This window comes from Pleurodeles waltl, chromosome 7 (genome assembly GCF_031143425.1).
Source record: "Pleurodeles waltl isolate 20211129_DDA chromosome 7, aPleWal1.hap1.20221129, whole genome shotgun sequence".
Classification (NCBI taxonomy): Eukaryota; Metazoa; Chordata; class Amphibia; order Caudata; family Salamandridae; genus Pleurodeles; species Pleurodeles waltl.
The window spans coordinates 1,532,338,214-1,532,364,081 of NC_090446.1; the positions used below are offsets into that span (position 1 = coordinate 1,532,338,214).

General features: G+C 46.3%; 1 protein-coding gene across 5 annotated transcripts in view; it reads left to right on the forward strand.

The window, feature by feature from the left end:
• CIC (capicua transcriptional repressor) overlaps nucleotides 1-25,868 on the forward strand; it is a 410,013-nt gene that overhangs the window by 163,331 nt on the left and 220,814 nt on the right. For all 5 annotated transcript variants that reach the window (XM_069201390.1, XM_069201393.1, XM_069201394.1 and 2 more), the window contains 5 exons: nucleotides 783-915; nucleotides 2,913-3,095; nucleotides 4,516-4,681; nucleotides 7,279-7,481; nucleotides 24,852-25,071. In XM_069201390.1, the coding sequence (XP_069057491.1) occupies nucleotides 783-915; nucleotides 2,913-3,095; nucleotides 4,516-4,681; nucleotides 7,279-7,481; nucleotides 24,852-25,071 (905 nt within the window). The remainder of the gene's footprint in view (nucleotides 1-782; nucleotides 916-2,912; nucleotides 3,096-4,515; nucleotides 4,682-7,278; nucleotides 7,482-24,851; nucleotides 25,072-25,868) is intronic.

A 25,868-nucleotide genomic window follows, 5' to 3' on the forward strand; every position in this document is an offset into this window, starting at 1 on the left:
GATAGATTCCTCTGATGCAGAACAAAGAGTAAAAGTAAGTGGCTTTTCATTCTTCATGACCTAAGACACGAGGAGGAGACGTGAGTTTAGAGGTCATTGGCCTTCAACACTGTAGACCGCAAATTCATCATTACAGGAAAACACTTCGTTCAGAATGATAATGTTTGCAGGTTTCGTCCACCCTAAGAGCTATTGATTGATAAAAAGAGAATCATATTTAAGGTCTCAGTAATTTTTAATGGAGGTATTTCTGGAACTTCCATTGCATCTGCAAGTCCCTCTTGCTGGCATGAAGACCTGGCTCCTTTAGGTTGTAGCACTGTAGATGTTCGAGTTGTTTGTCTGCTTCCATTTGGTCACTGGCACCAAGAAACTAGGCTTAACATTGTGCTTTGTCAGTGTTTTTTCAACATCACATATGATAATACAGTGCATGAACATGGTCTTCATACATTGACTGCATACGCACAGTCATCCAGGAACAGGTGGATTCGGTGCGTGTAGACGCTCTTTACACACAAACCGACCTGGCTGGCTACACAGGCTAAATTCACCATGTACACACGTTGGCACACAAAAAGAGTGAAACATAAAGGGCAGATGTCTAGCTGCTCGTGCACCAGTGATGGAAAAAGCAAACTCGCTCTTGGAGTAGAATTGGGAGAGAACCGCTTTGTCTAGATGCGCTGTGGATATCATCTGCCTTTGCCGGAGAGGTGGGAGAAACAGATGCTGGAATGCAGTAGCGGGCAGTGTATTTATAGTGTTCTTGTTGTTTATAGGTTCCTCTCTGCAGTGTCTTCTGAGCTCTTGCCGCTTCCCCTCCATCCTGGGAAACGCCGGACACAGTCTTTGAGCGCTCTACCGAAGGATCGCGACTCCTCATCTGAGAAGGATGGACGTAGCCCAAACAAGGTTAGAACGCAGGATGCTGGAGTAGCAGGGAAGATGGGTTTTGTTAACCAGGGGTCTGCACAGTAGCAGTACAGGCCACCTAAAGATCAAGGGAGCTGGGCAGGGGTGGATTGCATTACTGCAAGGGAAGGCAGTGTTGATGTGTTTGAAGCTAACGATTAGTGACCTCAGAGCTGGAGAGTTGGCCGTGCCCGTCAAGGGTGTGGAATTTAATAAAATATATACTTGTCAGTGGGACAGGTTGCTTTATAAATCTTCTTGCCCTGAAAAAAAATCCACTTGTGCCGCATAGTGATGCGACAGATAATGTCAGCAGTCTCATTATATAAGGGCTGTGATAATAGCCTCTCTGATTATGCCAGGGTCCATACTCTAGTAGGGGTTGAATATTAGCAGTTCCCTTACATTGCCACCTTTCTGCAGATCTACATACTGTGGCTGGAGGTAGCGGTGCTTTCAGAGTCTGTGCAAACCTACAATTTGCATGTTTTAGGGGTTTTCACCAGCTCTTCTCTAATCTTTTCCCACATTGAGAAAGATTGAACATTTAATCCTGACAAGAGCAGAAGTGAAACTTCTCCTAGGGTTGGGGGAAAAAAGTGGTGGTTGTGGGGAGGGGAGGTAACTTGTAAACGCTCAGTAGATTTTCGCATGAGCAAATCTACAGATGCATATTTGCTTCTGGTAAAATGCAGCTCACAAATATTTTGTAGGAGTATGATTTTCTGGCCTCTTTCTGTTTGTTCATGAAAGCCGGAACTCTGCACTAATGCAAGATCGTATACCATGGGTGCATTTTTGTAACTTTCTTTAAGAATCGGGCCCGTAATTAGGTCTGGCGTTAACCAAGACCTTTTGTTTTTATTAAACTTCTATCTCTTTCTCTATGTATCGCCTGGCTTCACTATAAGTGACAGCATCCTGCTCTTTCACAAGGAGCATATTGCACACAAAGTAGTTTTATTCAGTGCCAGGAACGTTGTGGCAAGGCCTGCTTTTTGAGAACAAAAATATTTTTATTTTTGTCCATGTTTGTTATAATGGTATGGGCTCAGCAGCTCCCACAGCTGTGAAGTTGTACTAAAACCATGTCAAAACGACACTCCCATTGACAAAATCAAATGGCTGACCACCAATGTCAGACCTTTTGACTTTGCCAATGCTCGTTTATGTTAATGTTTTCCATAATCCTGTTGAAACTCGTTACCATGATTTTGCATTATGAATATTTTTTTTTTTTAGAAGTACTAGCATGCACCAACACAATTTACTAAATGATGCTTCATAGAAATTCTACCTAAAATTTCACAATAGTTCAGCGTGGGTTTTTTGCCTATTTGCATTGTTTTGCGACAGTTTATTTGAAAGCAAAGAATCATCAATCTTGCTTCTAGATTCTGCAAATATTTGCATCTAATCAGAGAGCATTATTAAGCAATATGCTTAGCCTCATATTGTTAAACTTTGCAAATATGTGCATACATTGTTATACTGGAACCACTCAGTAGTGTAGTCTGAGGCTTACATCATTCCCTTAGACTGCTCAACCTAATTATAAAGGCTTTGCATTGATGAATCATCAATGACAAGTTCGAGCAGCATTCACATATGAACACAAATATTACCTTAATTGCAGACAGTGCCCTTACCTGGTCCATAATTCACTGTAAACTGGCATCCAAAGGGTATGTGCTGCAAGGGGTTGGGGCCACTTGTCCCAACAACAAAATAGACATGACAGCTTGTTGTCCTTGACCCCAAACAATGTGTCCTGGGTATCCGGCAGTAGGAATTCCACATCCTTGCCCTTGTAGTAGTGGAGGTAGCGTTGGTGCCGCAGGTGTGTTGTTGGTCCATTTCCAATTGGAATGCAGCACGTGGGGGGTGAGGGCACGATATGAAGTGTTTGAGAGGCCGTGCAGAGGGTTGGAGGTGCCCTCTGTAGAGTGCCATACCAAATTCTTTAGAGGTGCTACCTAACAAACCTTGTCTTTCAGAGAGAAAAAGACCACATCCGGCGGCCAATGAATGCATTCATGATCTTCAGCAAGAGGCACCGGGCCTTAGTCCACCAGAGGCATCCCAATCAGGACAACCGCACCGTCAGCAAGATCCTGGGCGAGTGGTGGTACGCACTGGGGCCCAAGGAGAAGCAGAAATACCATGACCTGGCGTTTCAGGTACCAGTGAGACCGGGGCCAGGGGGTGGTGTTACTCGGTTAGGGCTGGCAGGTGAAGAGTACTCCTATTCACAACCTAGGCATGAATGAATGTCCAGTTTGCATATACAACAGGGTTGAGATTAGGGTCAGACCAAGAATAAGGTATTCAATTCACTGTAAGGCACGGGCCGGGAGCTGTGCATCAGCTGAGGCAATGAAGTGTGCTTGGGCCTGGAGCTAGCCTAGCCAGGTGGTGCTAAGACAAGCCTGTGACAGTATCTTTTACCAGGGCATCAAAAGGGGACTAGGTGTAGGGCAGCTGTATAGGTACCTCATGGTCTAGAACGTAGAGATGGGACTTTCACAGATCTTGAGATACAATGGCGGGTTTCTGGTAAAGTCTGTTTTCTTGAATGCCCCTGTTAGGAAGCAGTAATGCAGACCGCTATTGGTAACTAAATTACAAACAGGAACAATCTCTGTTAGGTGTATGTTATTTGCTAACTACTGAAAAAAATGATGAGGAACCCGATAAATGCCCATTGTTTGAAAACGGGGTCGCGGCCTGGTCTTGGGAGGGTTTCTGGGGCAGTCAGATGTTACTGGGCAGTGTTACTGTTGTTTACCCCGGGTGCCACAGGGCAGTAGTGCATGTTCTATGCACATTGCATAGCCAACCCTTTAGGCTCTCCTAGGACAGCAAGATTAAGAAGTGAAGACTTAATTCAGGAGGTTGAAACTCTTGTAAATTATATTTAATATCATCAGAGTGACGAAATGGGGTGTATTATGTGGTGTGGTTGTGAGACCTAACAGTGTAATGCACTACCAACCATTCAAGGACCGATCAGGCTTCATTTGTCAAACCTTAGCTCAATCCTGGGTAGCTGTGGCCTGGAGTAGTCAGACTTCAACAAAGGAACAAGTCTAAACCATTTAACCAGCTCCAAGACAATTGACGAAGAAAGAAGGCAGAGGTACAAACAGTTGAAGAATCTGAACCTGGAAGGGGGATCCCTGGGACCTGATTACTATTTGGGGATAGAGGTTGGCAGAGCAGGGCTGGGTGGGATCGAGGGCCTTTGACTGCGGTGAGAGCCAGTGTACGTGAAAGGAGCAGGCTTTAGACTCATGTGGGAGCGAGGGATGAAGGGGGGCTGAGGTGCTGTGTTTGGTCAAATGGAATGGATGCCTCAGAAAATGTCAGCAGCCGATGGAAGGGGGCGAGTCTGCTGTGAAGCCTGCCAGGGATGGCGAAGGCTCAGTCTAGTATGAGTTCATGGGGCGGTGGGTGCCTCCTGAGGGATGGGCCTCAGTTTGTGGCAGGGTTAAGGAGAGCTAGAAGAAGGGGGCCTTCAGTCCGTGTTGTGGTCAGCGACGGATCCAGGAGAATGCTTCAGTGTGTTGATTCACTCCATAATTGTGCTTCTCTCTGCAGGTGAAGGAGGCGCACTTCAAGGCCCATCCAGACTGGAAGTGGTGCAACAAGGACAGAAAGAAGTCCACGTCAGACGTGAAGCAGTTGATTGCTGGTCCAGGCGGGCTCCACAAAGAAATGAGGGAGAGAAGCATGTCCGAAACTGGCACTGCGGCAGCCCCAGGAGGTGAGTCCGGTCTGAAAGGTGAACTCAAACCTCAGAAACCGAGCAATGTAGTGGACGCAGCAGGCTGCAAGAAGGGCTTTGGTAGCGAGCCACCTCTGCAGCCAAGGCAGATAAATACTGTTGGAACTGAGGTGTCTCCTGCATGGTGTACGGCCACATTCCCTTGTCCTGAGTAGCCACCGACTGCCTGTGTCTGGTTTCCTGGGGTTGCTACTGATCTAGCATGTGCGCAGAGGCTGAGACCCGGCCCTGACATGACTGCATGGACTTGCCCTTCGACCTGGAGGAGCGCACCAGTAGTGCTGTCATTACTGGCAGTGGCTGCTGTGTGTGTCATGAGTTTAGCGCATAGAGCTGTGGTGGCGACGCTCTGTGCCTTCAGGATCTCTAGTGAGATAAACCTTTATCTGATTCAGTGGGGTGGAAGCTTGATGACCCACTTGTATGAAATGTTGCTGCTTTGTGCTTACCAGTACTTAGCGCTATCATACCGTGTGTGTTATGCATGTTGATGTGTGTAGCCTATGCAGTACATGCATGGTGTGTATGTGAATGAGCCCAAGTAGAGAAGTTTTCTGGGATCCATTTTGGATACCCCTGGCCTAACTTGGCACAAGACAGAGGTGAAGGTTGTGTTCCAAGGTTATGGAGATGCATTGCTCGCGCAACTGATGTACTAGAGCGAAAAGAGTGGAGACAGGATTCTTCTAGCTATCCGATTAGGTCTTCTGCTTTGTAAGAAGCTAGTGGTTACTCTTCATTAGCACTGCCATTTGGTGGGTGGTTAAGGTGATGTGTGGGGCTGCAAACTCTGAGCACGGTGAGAACCCTTGGGTGAGGCCTACCCTTTTGTCCTTCCCTGATCACTTCTTCAGTTGGGACTGATGACAGCCTGGTGCATAAGCCTCACACCTCTCAGTGACTGTCTTGTGGGAGCTCCAGGCTGGAGATTCCACCACTGAGAGATAGCTTTCTCCTCCCAGAGGCTGTGCCTCGAGGACAGCTGGGTGAAGGACTCTTGAAAAGAGAAGCCCCTTAAGCCAGGTCTTCAAACCGGACAGCGGATACACATCTCCTGCCCGGCTGTGCTGCATACAAGTTGGACCCCGCTACCTCACGTGGCATAGGATCAAACATGTACTGGTAGAGGGGTCTAGTGACTCTAGTCCTTTGGTGACCAAGACCGTATGCCTCTAGACACCATCCAAAGCTGCAGTGTTTCAAGGACACAAGGCTTTATCGCAGTTTCAGAAGCATCTTCCAGGTGTTGCTGGTCACAAAGTGCCGGCTACCTGCTGTCCTGACCACCGCAATGCAGTGAGTAAGTCCCTCGTCTGGAGTTGGCTTTTGCAAGTGGAGCGTGACATGACACACAAAATGGAGTTTTGTAAAAGGGTCGACAAAGGATCAGAGCCAGCTGCCAGTGCCACCAGCCACACCTGGTTTTGAGGAAGGGGGCAAGCGGGAGAGTGTATGTGCCGCTACAGTGCCCTTTGTCGACAGTCAGCCAGGCACAGGCAGTTCTGTGGTACACCTCTCACACATGGTTTCCAGTGCACTCACCAGTCATGGCACACACACAGACCTACGCGTTACAAATGTTACAGGCATCCCTCATACATGACGGAAGCCATGATCTGCGTTTTGGCAGACTGATCAGACTTTTCAGGATGTTGCTGGGTGGTAAGCTCCTCATGGGGCCACAGGTTAAACAACCCCTACTCCCAGCGAGGGACAAGTATCACCACTGCCACTCTCCACACAGCCAGGGTAGAAACGCTTAAACGGGGAGTACATTTTGGGCTCTCCCCTACATGAGTACCCATTTCTGATTTGTCACAGCTGTTAAGCAGGGAGCCCTTACAACAAGCTTGCCTGATTGCCATGCTTGCTAGGGGATAAACAAGCCGAGCTGACAAAGAAATGATCACGGACCGCACAGCTTCACGCACTGAGGCAGAGAGCCTTCGACTTAGCAGTGTATTCAGTTGCTTGTTCCTGCTGCTGGCCCATGTTCCTGGAGACTCCACAGAGTTTCCAGTCCTATTTTATTTAGTCTGTGTCCCCAAATGCATATTGTTGAGCTTGTGTTTTCCCTTTGACTGACAAAACCTTTTTTTAAGGTTAGGTGAGAGCTGTGTGACCCTGTAGAGTCATGGCCTCCCAAGACCTAACAGTGATAGAGCTGGGGGTGTTTGCAACCCCCTGGACCTGCCTGTCATGGATGTTAAAGGTGATAGTGGTATCGCCGCAGATGGTGACAGCAGATCTGACTGAGGTGGCTTAGAAGAGATAACACCTATTTATGTTCCTCATACCTGGCTGCTATGGATGAGGGTGGTAACTCTTGTTTGTGGGTCTTTACTTGTGCTACCCTGCATGAGGGAAGGGTTGGGGGTCTTCCTGTGCTCGCTAGAGTGGCATTCATTGACTTGTGAGGCTATAGGGAGTTATGTGATTTGCGGGTCCTTGTCGAGTCATGGATGATAAGCACAGTGCTGTGTGTAGTTGCATTGAAGTAGAGATTTTGGATCAGGTCAAGGCATATTTTGTGATGCATCTCACATCTGACACCTTTTCTCACATTGAATTTCTAGTCTCCACTGAGATGTTATCAGCTGCCTCAGGTATGCTGGAATCCAAAGCTAGTGCTACCATGGTGGGGCACCCTTCCGGAGAACGTCAAGTCCATTCTGCCTCTTTAACCCAGCTGACAAGACCACGAGCCTTTTCCCACAGTGGGATCCACAGCACTGACAGACGAGAGCGGGACAGCCAGGCTCTGCACGAACTCACACAGGTAAGCCTCCCGCTTTGGCACTCTTCCCTGGCCTTTACGTCTCTCATGATACAGTCCTCATCTCTGACTTACAATGGATTCCCCTCAGTTCCCTCCCCCTGTCTGGGGAGACTCTTCTCTCTTTGTAGTCCTGTCCTTGTGTTTTGCAGACAGTCTCATCTTGGGCTGTCATTGCAACCTCCTTGCACGGGCTTTCATATTGCTCCCCCACTCTGTGGACCCCACCTTACACAGCATTTTAATCTAAATTCCTTCATATGCACAGTTAGGATCTGCAACAGCATGTATGCTGCATGCCATATGCTGTTGGTTTCAGACTCTTACATTTCTTCTGGTTCTCAAGGTTTGGTTTCAAGAGTGACTGGTAATCAGTACCCAAAACCATCAATACATCCTTACTTAGGCTCAACCTTACCTCAGTTTTTATGCCATTGTATTCAGTGCTGAAAACAGGTGATCCACCTTTGAGACCAGGCAAATGGATTTAAACCCCCAAAGACGGAGGACTGAGCGGACGTGCACAGAATATGGCATACATCTTTCACTGTCAACGCAAGTCTGCTACTCTCCTTCCAGCTCGTCTTAGAATGACACCAAGGGGTGGGATCTAGATAAGCAGGCCTTTGACTTCGTCCTTGATGTCACATGAAGTTAGTTCAGTACTACACTGGGTATATACAAAGAAAGCAGGTGTCGAAGGTGAGTGAGCATCAACCCCGCAAGACGATCCGAAGACCCAGAATGATTGTTCAGGCATTTCTTGGAAGTATCTTAAGCTGATGGAGGAGATTCATGCAAAAACACATCTACCATCTCCCAGAAACACGTTACATTTTTGCTAAACCTCAAACAGATCCTTTAAGGTCTAAAAACAAGCCAAGATCACTAGAAGACTTCTTCAGTCCATTTCCAAAGAGGCAAATAATCCCAGAGAACATTGGGACCAAGAGAAAGATTTCCCCTGAGCTGTGGCAGAGCCACACTCCAACAAAACACCCAGATATCACATTTTTGCAGCCTTCTGTCCCACAGAACACCCCAAACGTTGGTGTCATGCAAAGAAGAGACATAGGCAGAATACATATTTGTGCTCTGGAACACAAGGGGACTTCAGACAGCTGCTCAAGATAAACTTACTGCACATCAACATCATTGTGGGGGGACGGGTGTTCCTCCAGCTTTGTCCTTGCTTGTGCTGCACTGATAGAAAATGGTACTGTCCACATGGGTGAACTGCTATTAGAAAATCTATACTGCGACCAGCGGGCCTTGTGGCACAGGCCCCCACCTTTTTTGTGGACAAGCCATTACCCTCCTACACAGTGCTTTAAATGGGCCGGTACTGTCCGGTACTGAGTACCGGCACTTTTTTATTTTGAGAGGGAGAGTACCGGCACATCTCAAGAAAAACGTAATACTTTTAATTGGAGAGTACCGGCACTTCTCAGAAACCAGCAGGTACTCTGGTACAGAGTACCTGCACTTCTATTTTTCCATTTAAAGCACTGCTCCTACAGTTAGCCCAGTAGCTATGGTTTAGTGGGACTCTAGTAACTGTTTCAGGACACCCTATCCAGACCCCTGGTACCACCAGAGCAGTGCCCTTGTCAGGGATTGGTGGACACTTCTGTTGCCTTGGATGGATGGACTGGGAACATTTGACTTCACACCAGCTGCTGCAACTGCATCACTGCAGTACATGTATTGGTACTATTTCTGTAGGTTTGAACAGTAACCATGCACAATATGGTCTACATAATTCAATGTTAAATGTGTTTTTATAGTGCTTAGCGTCTAGGAGCTTTATTACAGAACGGTGGCACAGAGGGTTGTAGAGACTTCTGGCTTTACTTGTGTGCTTTACTTTATGTGTAGTATATATTTTTTGTGTGTATTAATTAACCCCTTCGCTGCCAGGTCTTTTTCCTATCAGGTGCCAGGCCTTTTTTTGGCTATTTAGGGCAGTTTGCACTTAAACCCTCATAACATTTTGTCCACATAAGCTACCCACGCCAAAGTTGCATCCTTTTTCTCAACATCCTAGGGATTCTAGAGGTACCCAGAGTTTGTGGGTTCCCCTGGAGGAGACCAAGAAATTAGCCAATATACAGCGAAAATTTTGTTTAAAAAAAAAAAAAATGGGAAAAAAGGGCTGCAGAAGAAGGCATGTGTTTTTTTCCCCCTGAAAATAGCATCAACAAAAGGTTTGCGGTGCTAACACTACCATCTTCCCAGTTTTCAGGAACAGTTAGGCTTGAATCAGAAAACCACATTTTTCAGCACAATTTTTGCATTTTACTGGGACATACCCCATGTTCGATGGCATCTGTCGCTGTAGATACACATGTTGTGCATAGCCCGCCATCTGGTGTTGGGTCGGAGTGTTACAAGTTGTTTTTCTTCGAAGAAGTCTTTCGAGTCACAGGACCGAGGGACTCCTCCTCTTTGTCTCCATTGCGCATGGGCGTCGACTCCATCTTCGATTGTTTTCTTTCCGCCATCGGGTTCTGACGTGTTCCTTTCGCTCCGGGTTTTGGAACGGAAAGTTAGCTAAAAATCGGAAACTTACGTCGGTATTGTTGCGTTCGGGATCGGGTTAGATAGCATCGACATCGCATCGATACGATAACATCTCCGTTGCCCTTCGGGGTAGTTTTCGATCCCCCGTCGGGGCCTGGTCGGCCCGACCGCGTGTGACATCGACGCTGATGGAACGGACCCCGTTCCGTTTCTGTCCTAAATGCCACAACAAATACCCATATACAGACCAACATTCGGTCTGTAACCTGTACGTGTCGCCCGAGCACAGGGAAGAAACTTGTGAGGCCTGTCGTGCGTTCCGGTCCCGAAAAACGCTCCGTGACCGCCGAGCCAGAAGACTGCAAATGGCGTCCACGCCGACAGGACACCGAGATTTCGAGGAACAAGAAGAAGTAGAAGCCTTCTCGATCCATGAATCGGACTCGGACGAATTCGACGACCATGAAACAGTGAGTAAGACGTCGAAGATAGCACATAAGAAAACTAACAAGGCCCAGGGGACGCCACTGCCGTCAGGCCATGGCTCAACCCATAAACTCGGTGACCGACCATCGGCACCGAAGAAGGTCGAAATAGTGCCGAGATCGTCCGACTCGGGTCGAGACACAGGCACCCAGCCATATCGGGACCAAGATAGTGCTGCCGGCAAAGATCGACGCCGAGATAGCGGAGCCGAAGCTGCTCGACGCAGAGACAGCGGCACCGAGGAGGATCGACGCCGAGAGGGGCCGACTCCGAAAAAGAGGAAAGTCGCCTCGGAGCCGAAAAAGAGCGTGGACATGGTTTCGGTGCCAAAACGACCCGCAACCGAGCCAACTACCGGTTCCTATTCAGAGGAACAATCACTGTCCTCTCAGATGCGAAAGCATAGATTCGAAGAGGAATTACAATCCACCGAGGTGGACCACACTCAAAAAAGGATTTTTATACAGAGTGGAACAGGGAAAATAAGCACCCTTCCCCCTATTAGGAGGAAGAGGAGACTGGAGTTCCAACAAGAACAAACACCACAAACAAAACTGGTGAAGAAGGTAACTCCGCCACCCTCTCCTCCACCTGTGGCTCCCATTTCACCAGCACAGACTCCTTCACATTCACCGGCTCACACCACCTTAAGCCAAGGTGACCAGGACCAAGATGCTTGGGACTTATACGACGCCCCAGTGTCGGACAACAGTCCTGAGGCGTATCCTACAAAGCCCTCACCACCAGAAGACAGCACAGCATATTCACAAGTGGTGGCTAGAGCAGCAGAGTTCCACAACGTGTCTCTACACTCGGAGCCTGTCGAAGATGACTTCCTCTTCAACACCCTCTCTTCCACACATAGCACCTACCAAAGCCTGCCTATGCTCCCAGGAATGCTAAGGCACGCAAAGGACATATTCAAAGAGCCTGTCAAAAGTAGGGCAATAACACCGAGGGTGGAAAAAAAATATAAAGCACCTCCCACAGACCCAGCTTTCATCACCTCACAACTACCACCAGATTCGGTTGTGGTAGGGGCGGCTCGCAAGAGAGCAAACTCCCACACATCGGGCGATGCACCACCCCCAGATAAGGAGAGCCGAAAGTTCGATGCAGCCGGTAAAAGGGTCGCAGTACAGGCTGCAAACCAGTGGCGCATCGCAAACTCTCAAGCGCTCCTAGCGCGATATGACAGAGCCCACTGGGATGAAATGCAACACCTCATTGAGCACCTACCCACGGAACTACAAAAGAGGGCGAAACAAGTGGTTGAGGAGGGCCAAAACATCTCCAATAACCAGATACGCTCCTCTATGGACGCAGCGGACACAGCAGCAAGAACGGTTAACACGGCAGTAACCATCCGAAGGCACGCGTGGCTACGAACATCTGGTTTTAAACCAGAGATACAGCAGGCGGTGCTCAATATGCCATTCAATGAGCAACAATTGTTCGGACCTGAAGTGGACACGGCAATTGAGAAGCTAAAAAAGGACACTGACACTGCAAAAGCCATGGGCGCGCTCTACTCCCCGCAGAGCAGAGGCACTTTCAACACCTTCCGCAAGACAACCTTTAGAGGGGGGTTTCGGGGTCAATCCACACAACCCAGTACCTCACAGTCAACACCGTCCACCTACCAGGGACAGTACCAAAGGGGAGGCTTTCGGGGCCAATACAGAGGGGGACAATTCCCTAGAAGCAGGGGAAAATTTCAAGGCCCCAAAACACCAACAAACAAACAGTGACTCACACGTCACTCATCCCCTCCACACAACACCAGTGGGGGGAAGAATAAGTCAGTATTACCAAGAGTGGGAGAACATAACAACAGACACTTGGGTCTTAGCAATTATCCAACATGGTTATTGCATAGAATTTCTACAAATCCTTCCAAACATACCACCAAAGGCACAAAATATATCAAAACAACATTCGGACCTTCTAGAAATAGAAGTTCAAGCATTACTGCAAAAGAACGCAATAGAACTGGTACCAGATACACAAACAAATACAGGGGTTTACTCACTGTACTTTCTAATACCAAAGAAGGACAAAACACTGAGACCAATCCTAGACCTCAGAACACTAAACACATACATCAAATCAGAACACTTTCACATGGTCACGCTACAGGAAGTGTTACCATTGCTAAAGCAACAAGATTACATGACAACCTTAGATCTCAAAGACGCGTATTTCCACATACCAATACATCCGTCGCACAGGAAATACCTAAGGTTCATATTCAGAGGAATACATTACCAATTCAAAGTATTGCCCTTCGGTTTAACAACTGCACCAAGAGTCTTCACAAAGTGCCTAGCAGTAGTGGCTGCACACATCAGAAGGCAGCAAATACACGTATTCCCGTATCTAGACGACTGGCTAATCAAGACCGACTCACTGACAAGGTGCTCACACCACACAGATCAGGTCATACAAACCCTCTACAAACTCGGTTTCACCATCAACTATGCGAAATCACACATTCTGCCATGCAAGGTACAACAATACCTAGGAGCGACAATAGATACAACAAAGGGAATAGCCACTCCAAGTCCACAAAGGGTTCAAAATTTCCAAAAGGTTATACAACCCATGTATCCAACACAAAGAATACAGGCGAAGATGATATTACAACTCCTAGGCATGATGTCCTCATGCATAGCCATTGTCCCACACGCAAGGTTGCACATGCGGCCCTTACAACAGTGCCTAGCATCACAATGGTCACAAGCACAGGGTCAGCTTCTAGATCTGGTGTTGATAGACCGCCTAACATACCTCTCGCTTCTATGGTGGAACAATATAAATTTACACAAAGTGCGGCCTTTCCAAGACCCAGTGCCACAATACGTGATAACAACAGATGCTTCCATGACAGGGTGGGGAGCACACCTCAATCAACACAGCATACAAGGACAATGGGACGTACATCAAAGAAAGCTGCATATAAATCACCTCGAACTACTGGCAGTTTTCCAAGCATTAAAAGCTTTTCAACCAATCATAACTCACAAATACATTCTTGTCAAAACGGACAACATGACAACAATGTATTTTCTAAACAAACAGGGGGGGACACACTCGACACAGCTGTGCCTTCTGGCACAAAAAATATGGCGATGGGCAATTCACAACCACATTCGCCTAATAGCACAGTTTATTCCAGGGATCCAGAATCAACTTGCAGACAATCTCTCTCGAGATCACCAACAGGTCCACGAGTGGGAAATTCACCCCCAAATTCTAAACACTTACTTCAAACGTTGGGGAACACCTCAAATAGACTTATTTGCAACAAAAGAGAACGCAAAATGCCAAAACTTCGCATCCAGATACCCACACAGGCAGTCTCAAGGCAATGCCCTATGGATGAACTGGTCAGGGATATTTGCGTACGCTTTTCCCCCTCTCCCTCTCCTTCCATATCTAGTAAACAAATTGAGTCAAAACAAACTCAAACTCATACTGATAGCACCAACATGGGCAAGGCAACCATGGTACACAACACTGCTAGACCTATCAGTAGTACCCCACGTCAAGTTGCCCAACAGGCCAGATCTGTTAACACAACACAAACAACAGATCAGGCATCCAAACCCAGCATCGCTGAATCTAGCAATCTGGCTCCTGAAATCCTAGAATTCGGACACTTAAACCTCACACAAGAATGTATGGAAGTCATAAAGCAAGCCAGAAGACCATCCACTAGACACTGCTATGCAAGCAAATGGAAAAGGTTTGTTTGCTACTGCCATCATAATCAAATTCAACCATTACACGCATCTCCAAAGGATGTAGTGGGTTACTTACTACACTTACAAAAATCGAACCTGGCCTTCTCTTTCATTAAAATACACCTAGCAGCAATATCTGCATACCTGCAGATTACCCATTCAACTTCACTATTTAGGATACCTGTCATTAAAGCGTTTATGGAAGGCCTCAAAAGAATTATACCACCAAGGACACCACCCGTTCCTTCATGGAACCTCAACATCGTCTTAACAAGACTCATGGGTCCACCCTTTGAACCTATGCACTCTTGCGAAATACAATTCCTAACGTGGAAAGTTGCATTTCTCATCGCCATCACATCTCTAAGAAGAGTAAGTGAAATTCAGGCGTAATACAAGAACCTTTTATCCAACTACACAAAAATAAAGTAGTCCTAAGGACCAATCCTAAATTTTTGCCAAAGGTTATTTCACCGTTCCACCTAAATCAAACGGTAGAGCTACCAGTGTTCTTCCCACAGCCAGATTCCATAGCTGAAAGGGCACTACATACATTAGACGTCAAAAGAGCACTAATGTACTACATCGACAGAACTAAAAACATCAGAAAAATTAAACAACTGTTTATTGCATTTCAAAAACCTCACTCAGGAAACCCAATATCGAAACAGGGTATAGCCAGATGGATAGTTAAGTGCATCCAAATCTGCTACCTTAAAGCAAAAAGACAACTGCCCATTACACCAAGGGCACACTCAACCAGAAAGAAAGGCGCTACCATGGCCTTCCTAGGGAATATTCCAATGCACAAAATATGTAAGGCAGCCACATGGTCTACGCCTCACACATTTACCAAGCACTACTGTGTAGACGTGCTATCAGCACAACAAGCCACAGTAGGTCAAGCCGTACTAAGAACCTTATTTCAGACTACTTCCACTCCTACAGGCTGAGCCACCGCTTTTGGGGAGATAACTGCTTACTAGTCTATGCACAACATGTGTATCTACAGCGACAGATGCCATCGAACTGAAAATGTCACTTACCCAGTGTACATCTGTTCGTGGCATCAGTCGCTGAAGATTCACATGTGCCCACCCACCTCCCCGGGAGCCTGTAGCCGTTTGGAAGTTAGCTTCAACTTTGTACATTTGTAAATATATTAAATCTTAGATAGGTACATACTTATTCACTCCATTGCATGGGCACTATTACTAACAAACAACTCCTACCTCACCCTCTGCGGGGAAAACAATCGAAGATGGAGTCGACGCCCATGCGCAATGGAGACAAAGAGGAGGAGTCCCTCGGTCCCGTGACTCGAAAGACTTCTTCGAAGAAAAACAACTTGTAACACTCCGACCCAACACCAGATGGCGGGCTATGCACAACATGTGAATCTTCAGCGACTGATGCCACGAACAGATGTACACTGGGTAAGTGACATTTTCATTTTACTACTTTTTGTGCATTTAGCTTCCTTCCAGTTAGTCAAATAAATGGGTGTGAAACCAATGCTGGATCCCTGACAGCTAAACATTTCTGAAAGGTAGACTAAATTCTGAATTCAGCATAGGGTAACGTGTGTAGATCCTACAAGGTTTTCCTACAGAAAAGAACAGCTGAAATAAAAGAAAATATTGAAATTGAGGTGCAAAAAACAGCCATTTCTCTCCATGTTTTACTCTGTAACTTTTTTCCTGCGATGTCAGATTTTCAACAGCAATATACCGTTACATCTGCTGGACTCTTTTTTTGGTTTCGGGGATATATAGGGCTTGTAGGTTCATCAAGAACCCTAGGTACCCAGAGCCAATAAATGAGCTGCACCTTCCAATGGGTTTTCATTGTATACCGGGTATACAGCAATTCATTTGCTGAAATATAAAGAGTGAAAAATAGGTATCAAGAAAACCTTAGTATTTCCAAAATGGGCACAAGATAAGGTGTAGAGAAGCAGTGGTTATTTGCACATCTCTGAATTCCGGGGTGCCCATACTATCATGTGAATTACAGGGCCTTTCTCAAATAGATGTCTTTTTTACACACTGCCTTACATTTGGAAGTAAAAAATGTAGAGAAAGACAAGGGCCAATAACACTTGTTCTTCTATTCTGTATTTCCCCAAGTCTCCTGATAAAAATGGTACCTCACTTGCGTGGGTAGGTCTAATACCTGCGACAGGAAACACAACATGGGCACATCACATTTTTACGTTGAAATCTGACATGTTTTTTGTAAAGTGCCTTATCTGTGGGTTTTGGCCTCTAACTCAGCCGGCACCTGGGGAAACCTACCAAACCTGTGCATTTTTTAAAACTGACACCGAGGGGACTTCAGAAAGGGGTGACTTGTGGGGCTCTCACCAGGTTCTGTTGCCTAGAATCCTTTGCAAACCTCAAAATTTGGCCAAAAAAAACTAACACTTTTTCCTCATATTTCGGTGACAGAAAGTTCTGGAATCTGGGAGGAGCCGCAAATTTCCTTCCACCCAGCGTTCCCCCAAGTCTCCCAATAAAAAAATAACACCTCACTTGTGTGGGTAGGCTTAGTACCCGCAACAGGAAATTCCCCAAAACGCAACATTGACACATCACATTTTAACATTGACAACTGACTTGTTTTTTGCAAAGTGCCTAGCTGTGGATTTTGGCCTCCAGCTCATCCGGCATCTAGGAAAACCTGGACATTTCTGAAAACTAGACACTTAGGGGAACCCAGGATGGGGTAACTTGTGTCTCTCTCACCAGGTTCTGTTACCCAGAATCCTTTGCAAACCTCAAAATTTGGCAAAGAAAACAATTGTTCGGTGGCATGTGTAGCTGCAGATACACATGCTGTGCATAGTCCGCCATCTGGTGTTGGGTCGGAGTGTTACAAGTTGTTTTTCTTAGAAGAAGTCTTTTCGAGTCACGAGACCAAGGGACTCCTCCTCCTTTGTTTCCATTGCGCATGGGCGTCGACTCCATCTTAGATTGTTTTTTTTCCGCCATCGGGTTCGGACGTGTTCCTTTTCGCTCCGTGTTTCGGGACGGAAAGATAGTCATAACTTCGGAAAACTACGTCGGTATTGTTTCGTTCGGTATCGGGTTAGTTTAGAATCGACACCGAATCCTGAAGAGCTCCGGTAGCCCTTCGGGGTAATTTCGATCCCCCGTCGGGGCCTGGTCGGCCCGACCGCGTGCAACATCGAGACTGATGGAACGGACCCCGTTCCGATTCTGTCCTAAATGCCACAGTAAATATCCCTATACAGACCAGCATTTGGTCTGTAACTTGTGCCTGTCACCCGAGCACAAGGAAGAAACGTGTGAAGCCTGTCGAGCGTTTTGGTCGAGAAAAACGCTCCGTGACCGAAGAGCCAGACGGTTGCAGATGGCGTCCACGCCGACAGGACAACGAGGGTTCGAGGAACAGGGAGAAGAAGAGGAAGCCTTCTCCATCCATGAATCGGACTCGGAAGAATTCGACGTCGAAGAAACCGTGAGTAAGACGTCGAAGCAAGCACCACACGGGAAAACAGACAAAGCCCAGGGGAAGCCACTGCCAACAGGCCATGGCTCAACCCATAAAGTAGGTGACCGTCCATCGGCACCGAAAAAAGGCGAACTGGTGCCGAGGTCGTCCGACTCGGGTCGAGACACAGGCACGCAGCAATCTCGGGACTGAGAAAGTGCTGCAGAAAAGGGTCGACACCGAGACAGCACCACCGAGGCTGCTCGGCACAGAGACAGCGGCACCGAAGATGGCCGACGCCGAGAAAGTTCGACACCGAAAAAGAGAAAAATCTCGACGGAGCCGAAAACAACAAAAGACACAGTTTCGGTGCCTAAACGACCAGAAACTGAACCGACAGCCAGTTCGTACACAGAGGAACAATCACTGTCCTCCCAAATGCGCAAACACAGGTTTGAGGAAGATTTACAAACCACAGATGTAGACCACACACAAAAGCGGATCTTCATACAAAGTGGTACAGGGAAGATCGGCACTCTTCCCCCCAATCAGGAGGAAAAGGAAACTCGATTTCCAACCACAAGAAAAGACACCACAAGCAAAAGTGGTAAAGAAGGTAACTCCACCACCGGTAACTCATACATCACCGGCACAGACTCCGTCACATTCACCAGCTCATACCACTATGAGCCAAGATGACCAGGATGCGTGGGATCTCTATGACGCCCCAGTATCAGACAATAGCCCTGAGTCGTACCCTACTAAGCCCTCACCACCTGAAGACAGTACAGCGTATGCACAGGTGGTAGCTAGGGCAGCAGAGTTCCATAACGTGTCTTTACACTCAGAGCCTGTCGAAGATGACTTCCTTTTCAACACCCTCTCCTCCACCCATTGCAATTAACAAAGCCTCCCTATGCTCCCGGGAATGCTAAGGCACGCTAAACAGATCTTTAAAGAACCTGTCAAAAGCAGAGCAATAACTCCAAGGGTGGAGAAGAAATATAAAGCACCACCCACGGACCCTGCTTTTATCACATCACAACTGCCACCAGATTCAGTTGTCGTAGGAGCAGCTTGTAAAAGAGCCAACTCGCACACATCAGGCGACGCACCACCTCCAGACAAGGAGTGCCGCAAGTTCGACGCAGCTGGGAAAAGGGTTGCAGTACAAGCTGCAAACCAGTGGCGCATCGCTAACTCGCAGGCGCTCCTAGCGCGATATGACAGAGCCCATTGGGACGAGATGCAGCATCTCATCGAGCATCTACCCAAAAAATTCCAGAAACGGGCAAAACAAGTGGTTGAGGAGGGACAAAATATCTCCAACAACCAAATACGTTCCTCTATGGATGCAGCGGATACAGCTGCAAGAACAATAAATACCGCGGTAACCATAAGGAGGCACGCATCGTTGCGCACATCCGGCTTCAAACCCGAGATACAACAGGCAGTGCTCAATATGCCGTTCAATGAACAACAATTGTTTGGACCCGAAGTGGACACGGCAATTGAAAAATTGAAAAAAGATACTGACACAGCTAAGGCCATGGGCGCACTCTATTCCCCGCAGGGCAGAGGCACTTTTGGCACGTTTCGCAAAACAACCTTCAGAGGGGGGTTTCGAGGTCAAACCACACAAGCTAGTACCTCACAAACAACACCGTCTACCTACCAGGGACAGTACCAAAGGGGAGGCTTTCGGGGCCAATACAGAGGGGGACAATTCCCTAGAAACCGGGGAAAATTTCAGGGTCCCAAGACCCCACCAACCAAACAGTGACTCACAAGTCACTCAACCCCTTCACACAACACCAGTGGGGGGAAGACTAAGCCAGTTCTACAAATTTTGGGAGGAGATAACAACAGACACTTGCGTCTTAGCAATTATCCGACATGGTTATTGCATAGAATTTCTACAACTCCCTCCAAACGTCCCACCCAAAACACAGAATATGTCAAAACAGCATTTAGACCTTCTACAACTAGAAGTTCAAGCATTACTGCAAAAAGACGCAATAGAATTAGTACCAGGTCCACAAAAGAACACAGGAGTTTACTCACTGTACTTTCTAATACCAAAAAAAGACAAAACACTGAGACCAATCTTAGATCTCAGAACACTAAACACCTACATCAAATCGGAACACTTTCACATGGTCACGCTACAGGATGTATTACCACTGTTGAGACAACAAGACTACATGACAACCTTAGATCTAAAAGACGCGTATTTCCACATACCGATACATCCCTCGCACAGGAAATACCTAAGGTTCGTATTCAAGGGAATACATTACCAATTCAAAGTGTTGCCGTTCGGTATAACAACCGCACCGAGAGTCTTTACAAAATGTCTAGCAGTAGTAGCTGCACATATCAGAAGGCAGCAAATACACGTGTTCCCCTACCTAGACGATTGGCTAATCAAGACCAACTCCCTAACAAAGTGTTCACACCACACAGATTATGTCATACAAACCCTCTACAAACTAGGGTTCTCCATCAACTATACAAAGTCACACATTCTGCCGTGCCAAACACAGCAATACTTGGGAGCGACAATCAACACAACAAAAGGGATAGCCACTCCAAGTCCACAAAGGGTTCAAAATGTTTACAAAGTCATACAAGCCATGTATCCAACACAAAAAATACATGCAAAGATGGTGTTAAAACTCCTAGGCATGATGTCCTCATGCATAGCCATTGTCCCAAACGCAAGATTGCACATGAGGCCCTTACAACGGTGCCTAGCATCACAATGGTCACATGCACAGGGTCACCTTCTAGATCTGGTGTTGATAGACCGCCAAACATACATCTCGCTTCTATGGTGGGACAGTATAAATTTAAACAAAGGGCGGCCTTTCCAAGACCCAGTGCCACAATATGTGATAACTACAGATGCTTCCATGACAGGGTGGGGAGCACACCTCAATCAACACAGCATCCAAGGACAATGGGACGTACATCAAAGAAGGTTTCATATAAATCACCTCGAATTGTTAGCAGTATTCCTAGCGTTGAAAGCATTTCAACCCATCATAATCCACAAATACATTCTTGGCAAAACAGACAACATGACGACAATGTATTATCTAAACAAACAGGGGGGAACACACTCGACACAGCTGTGTCTCCTAGCACAAAGGATATGGCAGTGGGCAATTCACAACCACATTCGCCTAATAGCACAGTTTATTCCAGGGATCCAGAACCAGCTAGCAGACAATCTCTCTCGGGATCACCAACAAGTACACGAATGGGAGATTCACCCCCAAATTCTAAAATCTTACTTTCAAATTTGGGGAACACCTCAAATAGACCTATTTGCAACAAAAGAGAACGCAAAATGCCAAAACTTCGCATCCAGGTACCCACACCAGCAGTCTCAAGGCAATGCTCTATGGATGAATTGGTCAGGGATATTTGCGTACGCTTTTCCCCCTCTCCCTCTTCTTCCATATCTAGCAAACAGATTGAGTCAAAACAAACTCAAACTCATACTAATAGCACCTACATGGGCAAGACAACCTTGGTATACAACACTACTAGACCTGTCAGTAGTGCCTCATGTCAAACTACCCAACAGACCAGATCTGTTAACACAGCACAAACAACAGATCAGGCATCCAAACCCAGCATCGCTGAATCTAGCAATTTGGCTCCTGAAATCCTAGAATTTGAACACTTAAACCTCACACAAGAATGTATGGAGGTCATAAAACAAGCTAGAAGGCCATCCACTAGACACTGCTATGCAAGTAAATGGAAAAGATTTGTTTGCTACTGCCATAATAATCAAGTTCAACCATTACATGCATCTCCAACAGATATAGTAGGATACTTACTACATTTGCAGAAATCAAATCAGGCCTTCTCTTCCATAAAGATACATCTCGCAGCAATATCTGCATACCTGCAGATTTCTCATTCAACTTCACTGTTTAGAATACCTGTCATTAAAGCATTTATGGAAGGCCTAAAAAGAATTATACCACCAAGAACACCACCTGTTCCTTCATGGAACCTCAACATTGTCTTAACAAGACTCATGGGTCCACCTTTCAAACCCATGCATTCTTGCGAAATACAATACCTAACGTGGAAAGTTGCCTTTCTCATTGCCATTACATCTCTAAGAAGAGTAAGTGAAATTCAGGCGTTTACTATACAGGAACCATTTATTCAAATACACAAAAATAAGGTAGTTCTAAGAACCAATCCAAAATTCTTACCAAAAGTTATCTCACCGTTTCACTTAAATCAAACAGTAGAACTACCAGTGTTCTTTCCACAGCCAGACTCAATAGCTGAAAGGGCACTACATACATTAGACATCAAAAGAACACTAATGTACTACATTGACAGAACAAAACTAATTAGGAAAACAAAACAACTATTTATTGCATTTCAAAAACCTCATACAGGAAACCCAATATCAAAACAAGGTATAGCCAGATGGATAGTTAAGTGCATCCAAACCTGCTACCTTAAAGCAAAGAGAAAGCTGCCTATTACACCAAAGGCACACTCAACCAGAAAGAAAGGCGCTACCATGGCCTTCCTAGGAAATATTCCAATGAACGAAATATGTAAGGCAGCAACATGGTCTACGCCTCACACATTTACTAAGCACTACTGTGTAGACGTGCTATCTGCACAACAAGCCACAGTAGGTCAAGCTGTACTAAGAACTTTATTTCAAACTACTTCCACTCCTACAGGCTGAACCACCGCTTTTGGGGAGATAACTGCTTACTAGTCTATGCACAGCATGTGTATCTGCAGCTACACATGCCACCGAACGGAAAATGTCACTTACCCAGTGTACATCTGTTGGTGGCATTAGTCGCTGCAGATTCACATGCGCCCACCCGCCTCCCCGGGAGCCTGTAGCCATTTGGAAGTAATCTCCAACATTTGTACATTTGTAAATATATTACCTTAACCTTTATCTTGTACATACTTATTCATTCCATTGCATGGGCACTATTACTAACATACACAACTCCTACCTCACCCTCTGCGGGGAAAACAATCTAAGATGGAGTCGACGCCCATGCGCAATGGAAACAAAGGAGGAGGAGTCCCTCGGTCTCGTGACTCGAAAAGACTTCTTCGAAGAAAAACAACTTGTAACACTCCGACCCAACACCAGACGGCGGACTATGCACAGCATGTGAATCTGCAGCGACTAATGCCACGAACAGATGTACACTGGGTAAGTGACATTTTCCTTTCCTTACATTTTAGGGGGCTGGTGGGGCACCTGCGTTTTTGGTCCTGGGCTCAGTAGCCATCTAGGGAAACCTACTAAACCCAGACATTTCTTAAAACTAAACACCAGAGGGAGTGTGTACTCACCCAGAATCCTCAGCAAATTTAGCTAACCCCACATTTCTGTGTGGAAACACCGCACCAGCACAAATTTCTTACCACCCAACATTCCCTTCAGTCTTCGGGTGAAAATTATTCCTCACTTGTGTAGGTGGGCCCAAGTGCCTGTGACAGGGAAGAGCCAAAACATGTCGAAAATTAGCAGAAACCAAAAAGGCTCCTATAGGGCAGTTTGGGAAAAAAACTTTTTAGGCTGACAATTGGGGCAGAATTGTTATCGGTATAAATGCAACAATGCTAGGTGGTAGGAATTTTGTGGATTCCTGCAGATTCCGGAAGGCTCCATCACAAAAATGTGGAAATAATGTGTGATTCCAAGCAAAGTTGGAGGTTTCCAGGGCATTGTTGATAAGAACATGGTGTGGTGTGCATGTGAAGCACACCACCCTGGACTCACCCAAATGTTTAGTGTTCAGATGTGTCTGGGTCTCATGGATTTTTCTACATGGCAGCGTCCCAAAGTCCAAAAAGTGCTTCCTTCACCATTCCAAGTGTGACGATTTTGAGAGTTAGACAAGCTCTCATGGCCTAAATGTAAAACCAAAACCCAAAATTATCAAATGTCCTCTTGCTTGCCATGGGATAAGATGTTTTAGTGTGCGGGGGAGAGCTGAAAGACTCTTATCCCCTTCAGTTGGGGTGGGGGCAAAACCATACCCATACCGGTCACTAGCCACCAACCGTCTTGTGTTTTTTTTATTTTTTTTTTATTCCCTGTCATCCTTTGACTTTAGCCTGACTGCTTTGTGGCACATTACCAGTGATTGAATTATGTTTATTTCATTTGATTTTATCTAATTTACCCAGCAGAAGGTGGCCTTACTTTTTGAGTTGATTCTCAGTGGTTTTCTTGGAGCCATCCATTGTGTCCCCCAGGTAATGATATCCTACTGATAGACTCAGGAGCCAAGCACTGTGTTCCTGTCAGTGATGGTACCGCAGTGTTTGTTTACTGGATGATTGAGGGTGGGGCCTTGTGTTTCCTTGGTGAGGGTATCACAGCGCTTTTTAACCTGATGACTCAGGCGGAGCTTCATTTCCTCTCACTGGTAGTGTCGGTGTTTTTCAAGACATTTCCGGGGTAAGAGTCAGTGCCTGTCGGTGATGGTATGATAGTGGTTGTTTAATAGATATTTCAGGAGATGGAGCCTCTTGTCCCTCAGTGAGGGACACAAGGCTCCAGCAGACTTGTTGGGTGAGGTAAAGAGGGGACGGAAAGTAGTGTGTCCCATATTCAAGGTATCTCAGTGGTTATGTACTGCCTTGTGATGCCTTGCCTTGTGATCCCAACCCTGTGATGGTCTTGCAGTAATCGTTAACCTTCTATCTCATAGGATGGGGCTTGTGTCCCTCAGTGATGGTGCCTTAGTGATTGTCTCAGTGCCCCCCATTGTCTTCCCTGGCTGATGGAATCACAGTGGTTGTTTACCTGAGAACCCGCAGGAGATGCAGACTACGGTTGTTTTTCTGTGCGTGGTGGAGCTTTATGTCCAGTCGATGATGGTATCACAAGACTTGATTACTTGATGATTTTTTTCGCCTAATAACTGGGATTCTTAGGAGCTGCAAAGTACTTCAACTCTTTTTGGGGGATCTGAGTAAACACTGTATGCAGATATGACTGTTCTTGCAGGTTAGTAACCTTTCTTTCAATCTTGTGCTAACATTGCAGTAGCAGTTCTCTCTCCGCTATCTTCTCCATGTGCTATAAACCGTGCGCCAACATCACAGTAGCAGCTTTCTCTTCTCCCTTTTCTAGATGTGCTCAAGCCAGTCTCCTTTCAGCAGCCAGAAGCCTCACTATGGAAGCCAGAGTTCGTCACCCTTTGCCACTCCCATTTCAGGTGAGGGCGGGTCCATAAGGCCATCGCTTCACCCACCGTGCTCCTACCGTCCAGCACGCAGCGCCAGTGAGGACATGACCAGCGATGAGGAGCGCATGGTGATCTGTGAGGAGGAGGGTGACGACGATGTCATTGGTATGTTTATTCGAGGATTAGTGGGAGAGTCCAACATACCTCCAAACCTTATAGAAAATCTTGTTTTCCTTTGTAGATAGGTGGGCCAGAAATGTTTAACTTACTCACATTTACAGACACATCTCTCCTTGAGAGTGGCTGGAGACCTTAGACCTGTTTTAAAGTACATCTCTGGGTACGGAGCGAATAGACATCTAACAGACTTGCACATACAACCAGTCTCAATAGGCTTGATGTTAGGTGTGCCCCGTGAACACTCGTGTACCACTATGTTTATATAAAAGAGAAGGAAAGAGGTCCCTGAGAATCCCTCCTAAGATTCCATCTCATGTAGGAAAGAAGTTGAAATATCCCACAGAAATATTTGTAAGAGGGAGGAGGTGGAAAGGCATCCCATGGTTTTGCATTAAAGTCCACTATTTTCCAAACGGACCGCATAGAGGCATATCCAAGTGGGACAGGACAGTACCATATAAATATACAGGTGGAACTGGAGAAGACAGGTTATGGTCGGCTTGTTATTTTGTTCTATTATTTGTTAATGCATGTGTGTTAAATGCATAAATGCAGATTTTTTTTTTTTAGTCCACTCTTTCCTAGGTCGTGCAGAGCTGAGATGCCGCATGCATACACTTATAGGGCCTAGTCTCTCCTGATGAGATATCCCAAAGAACTTGTAAATATCACCCAGACTGTTGAATCAGAAATGTCTTCAGGTAGATGTACAGTTTGTTTCTTCTAAGGTAACAATCACAAAACCCAGCTGGTCTTTATGGGGAGCTGATATGTCAGGGTTT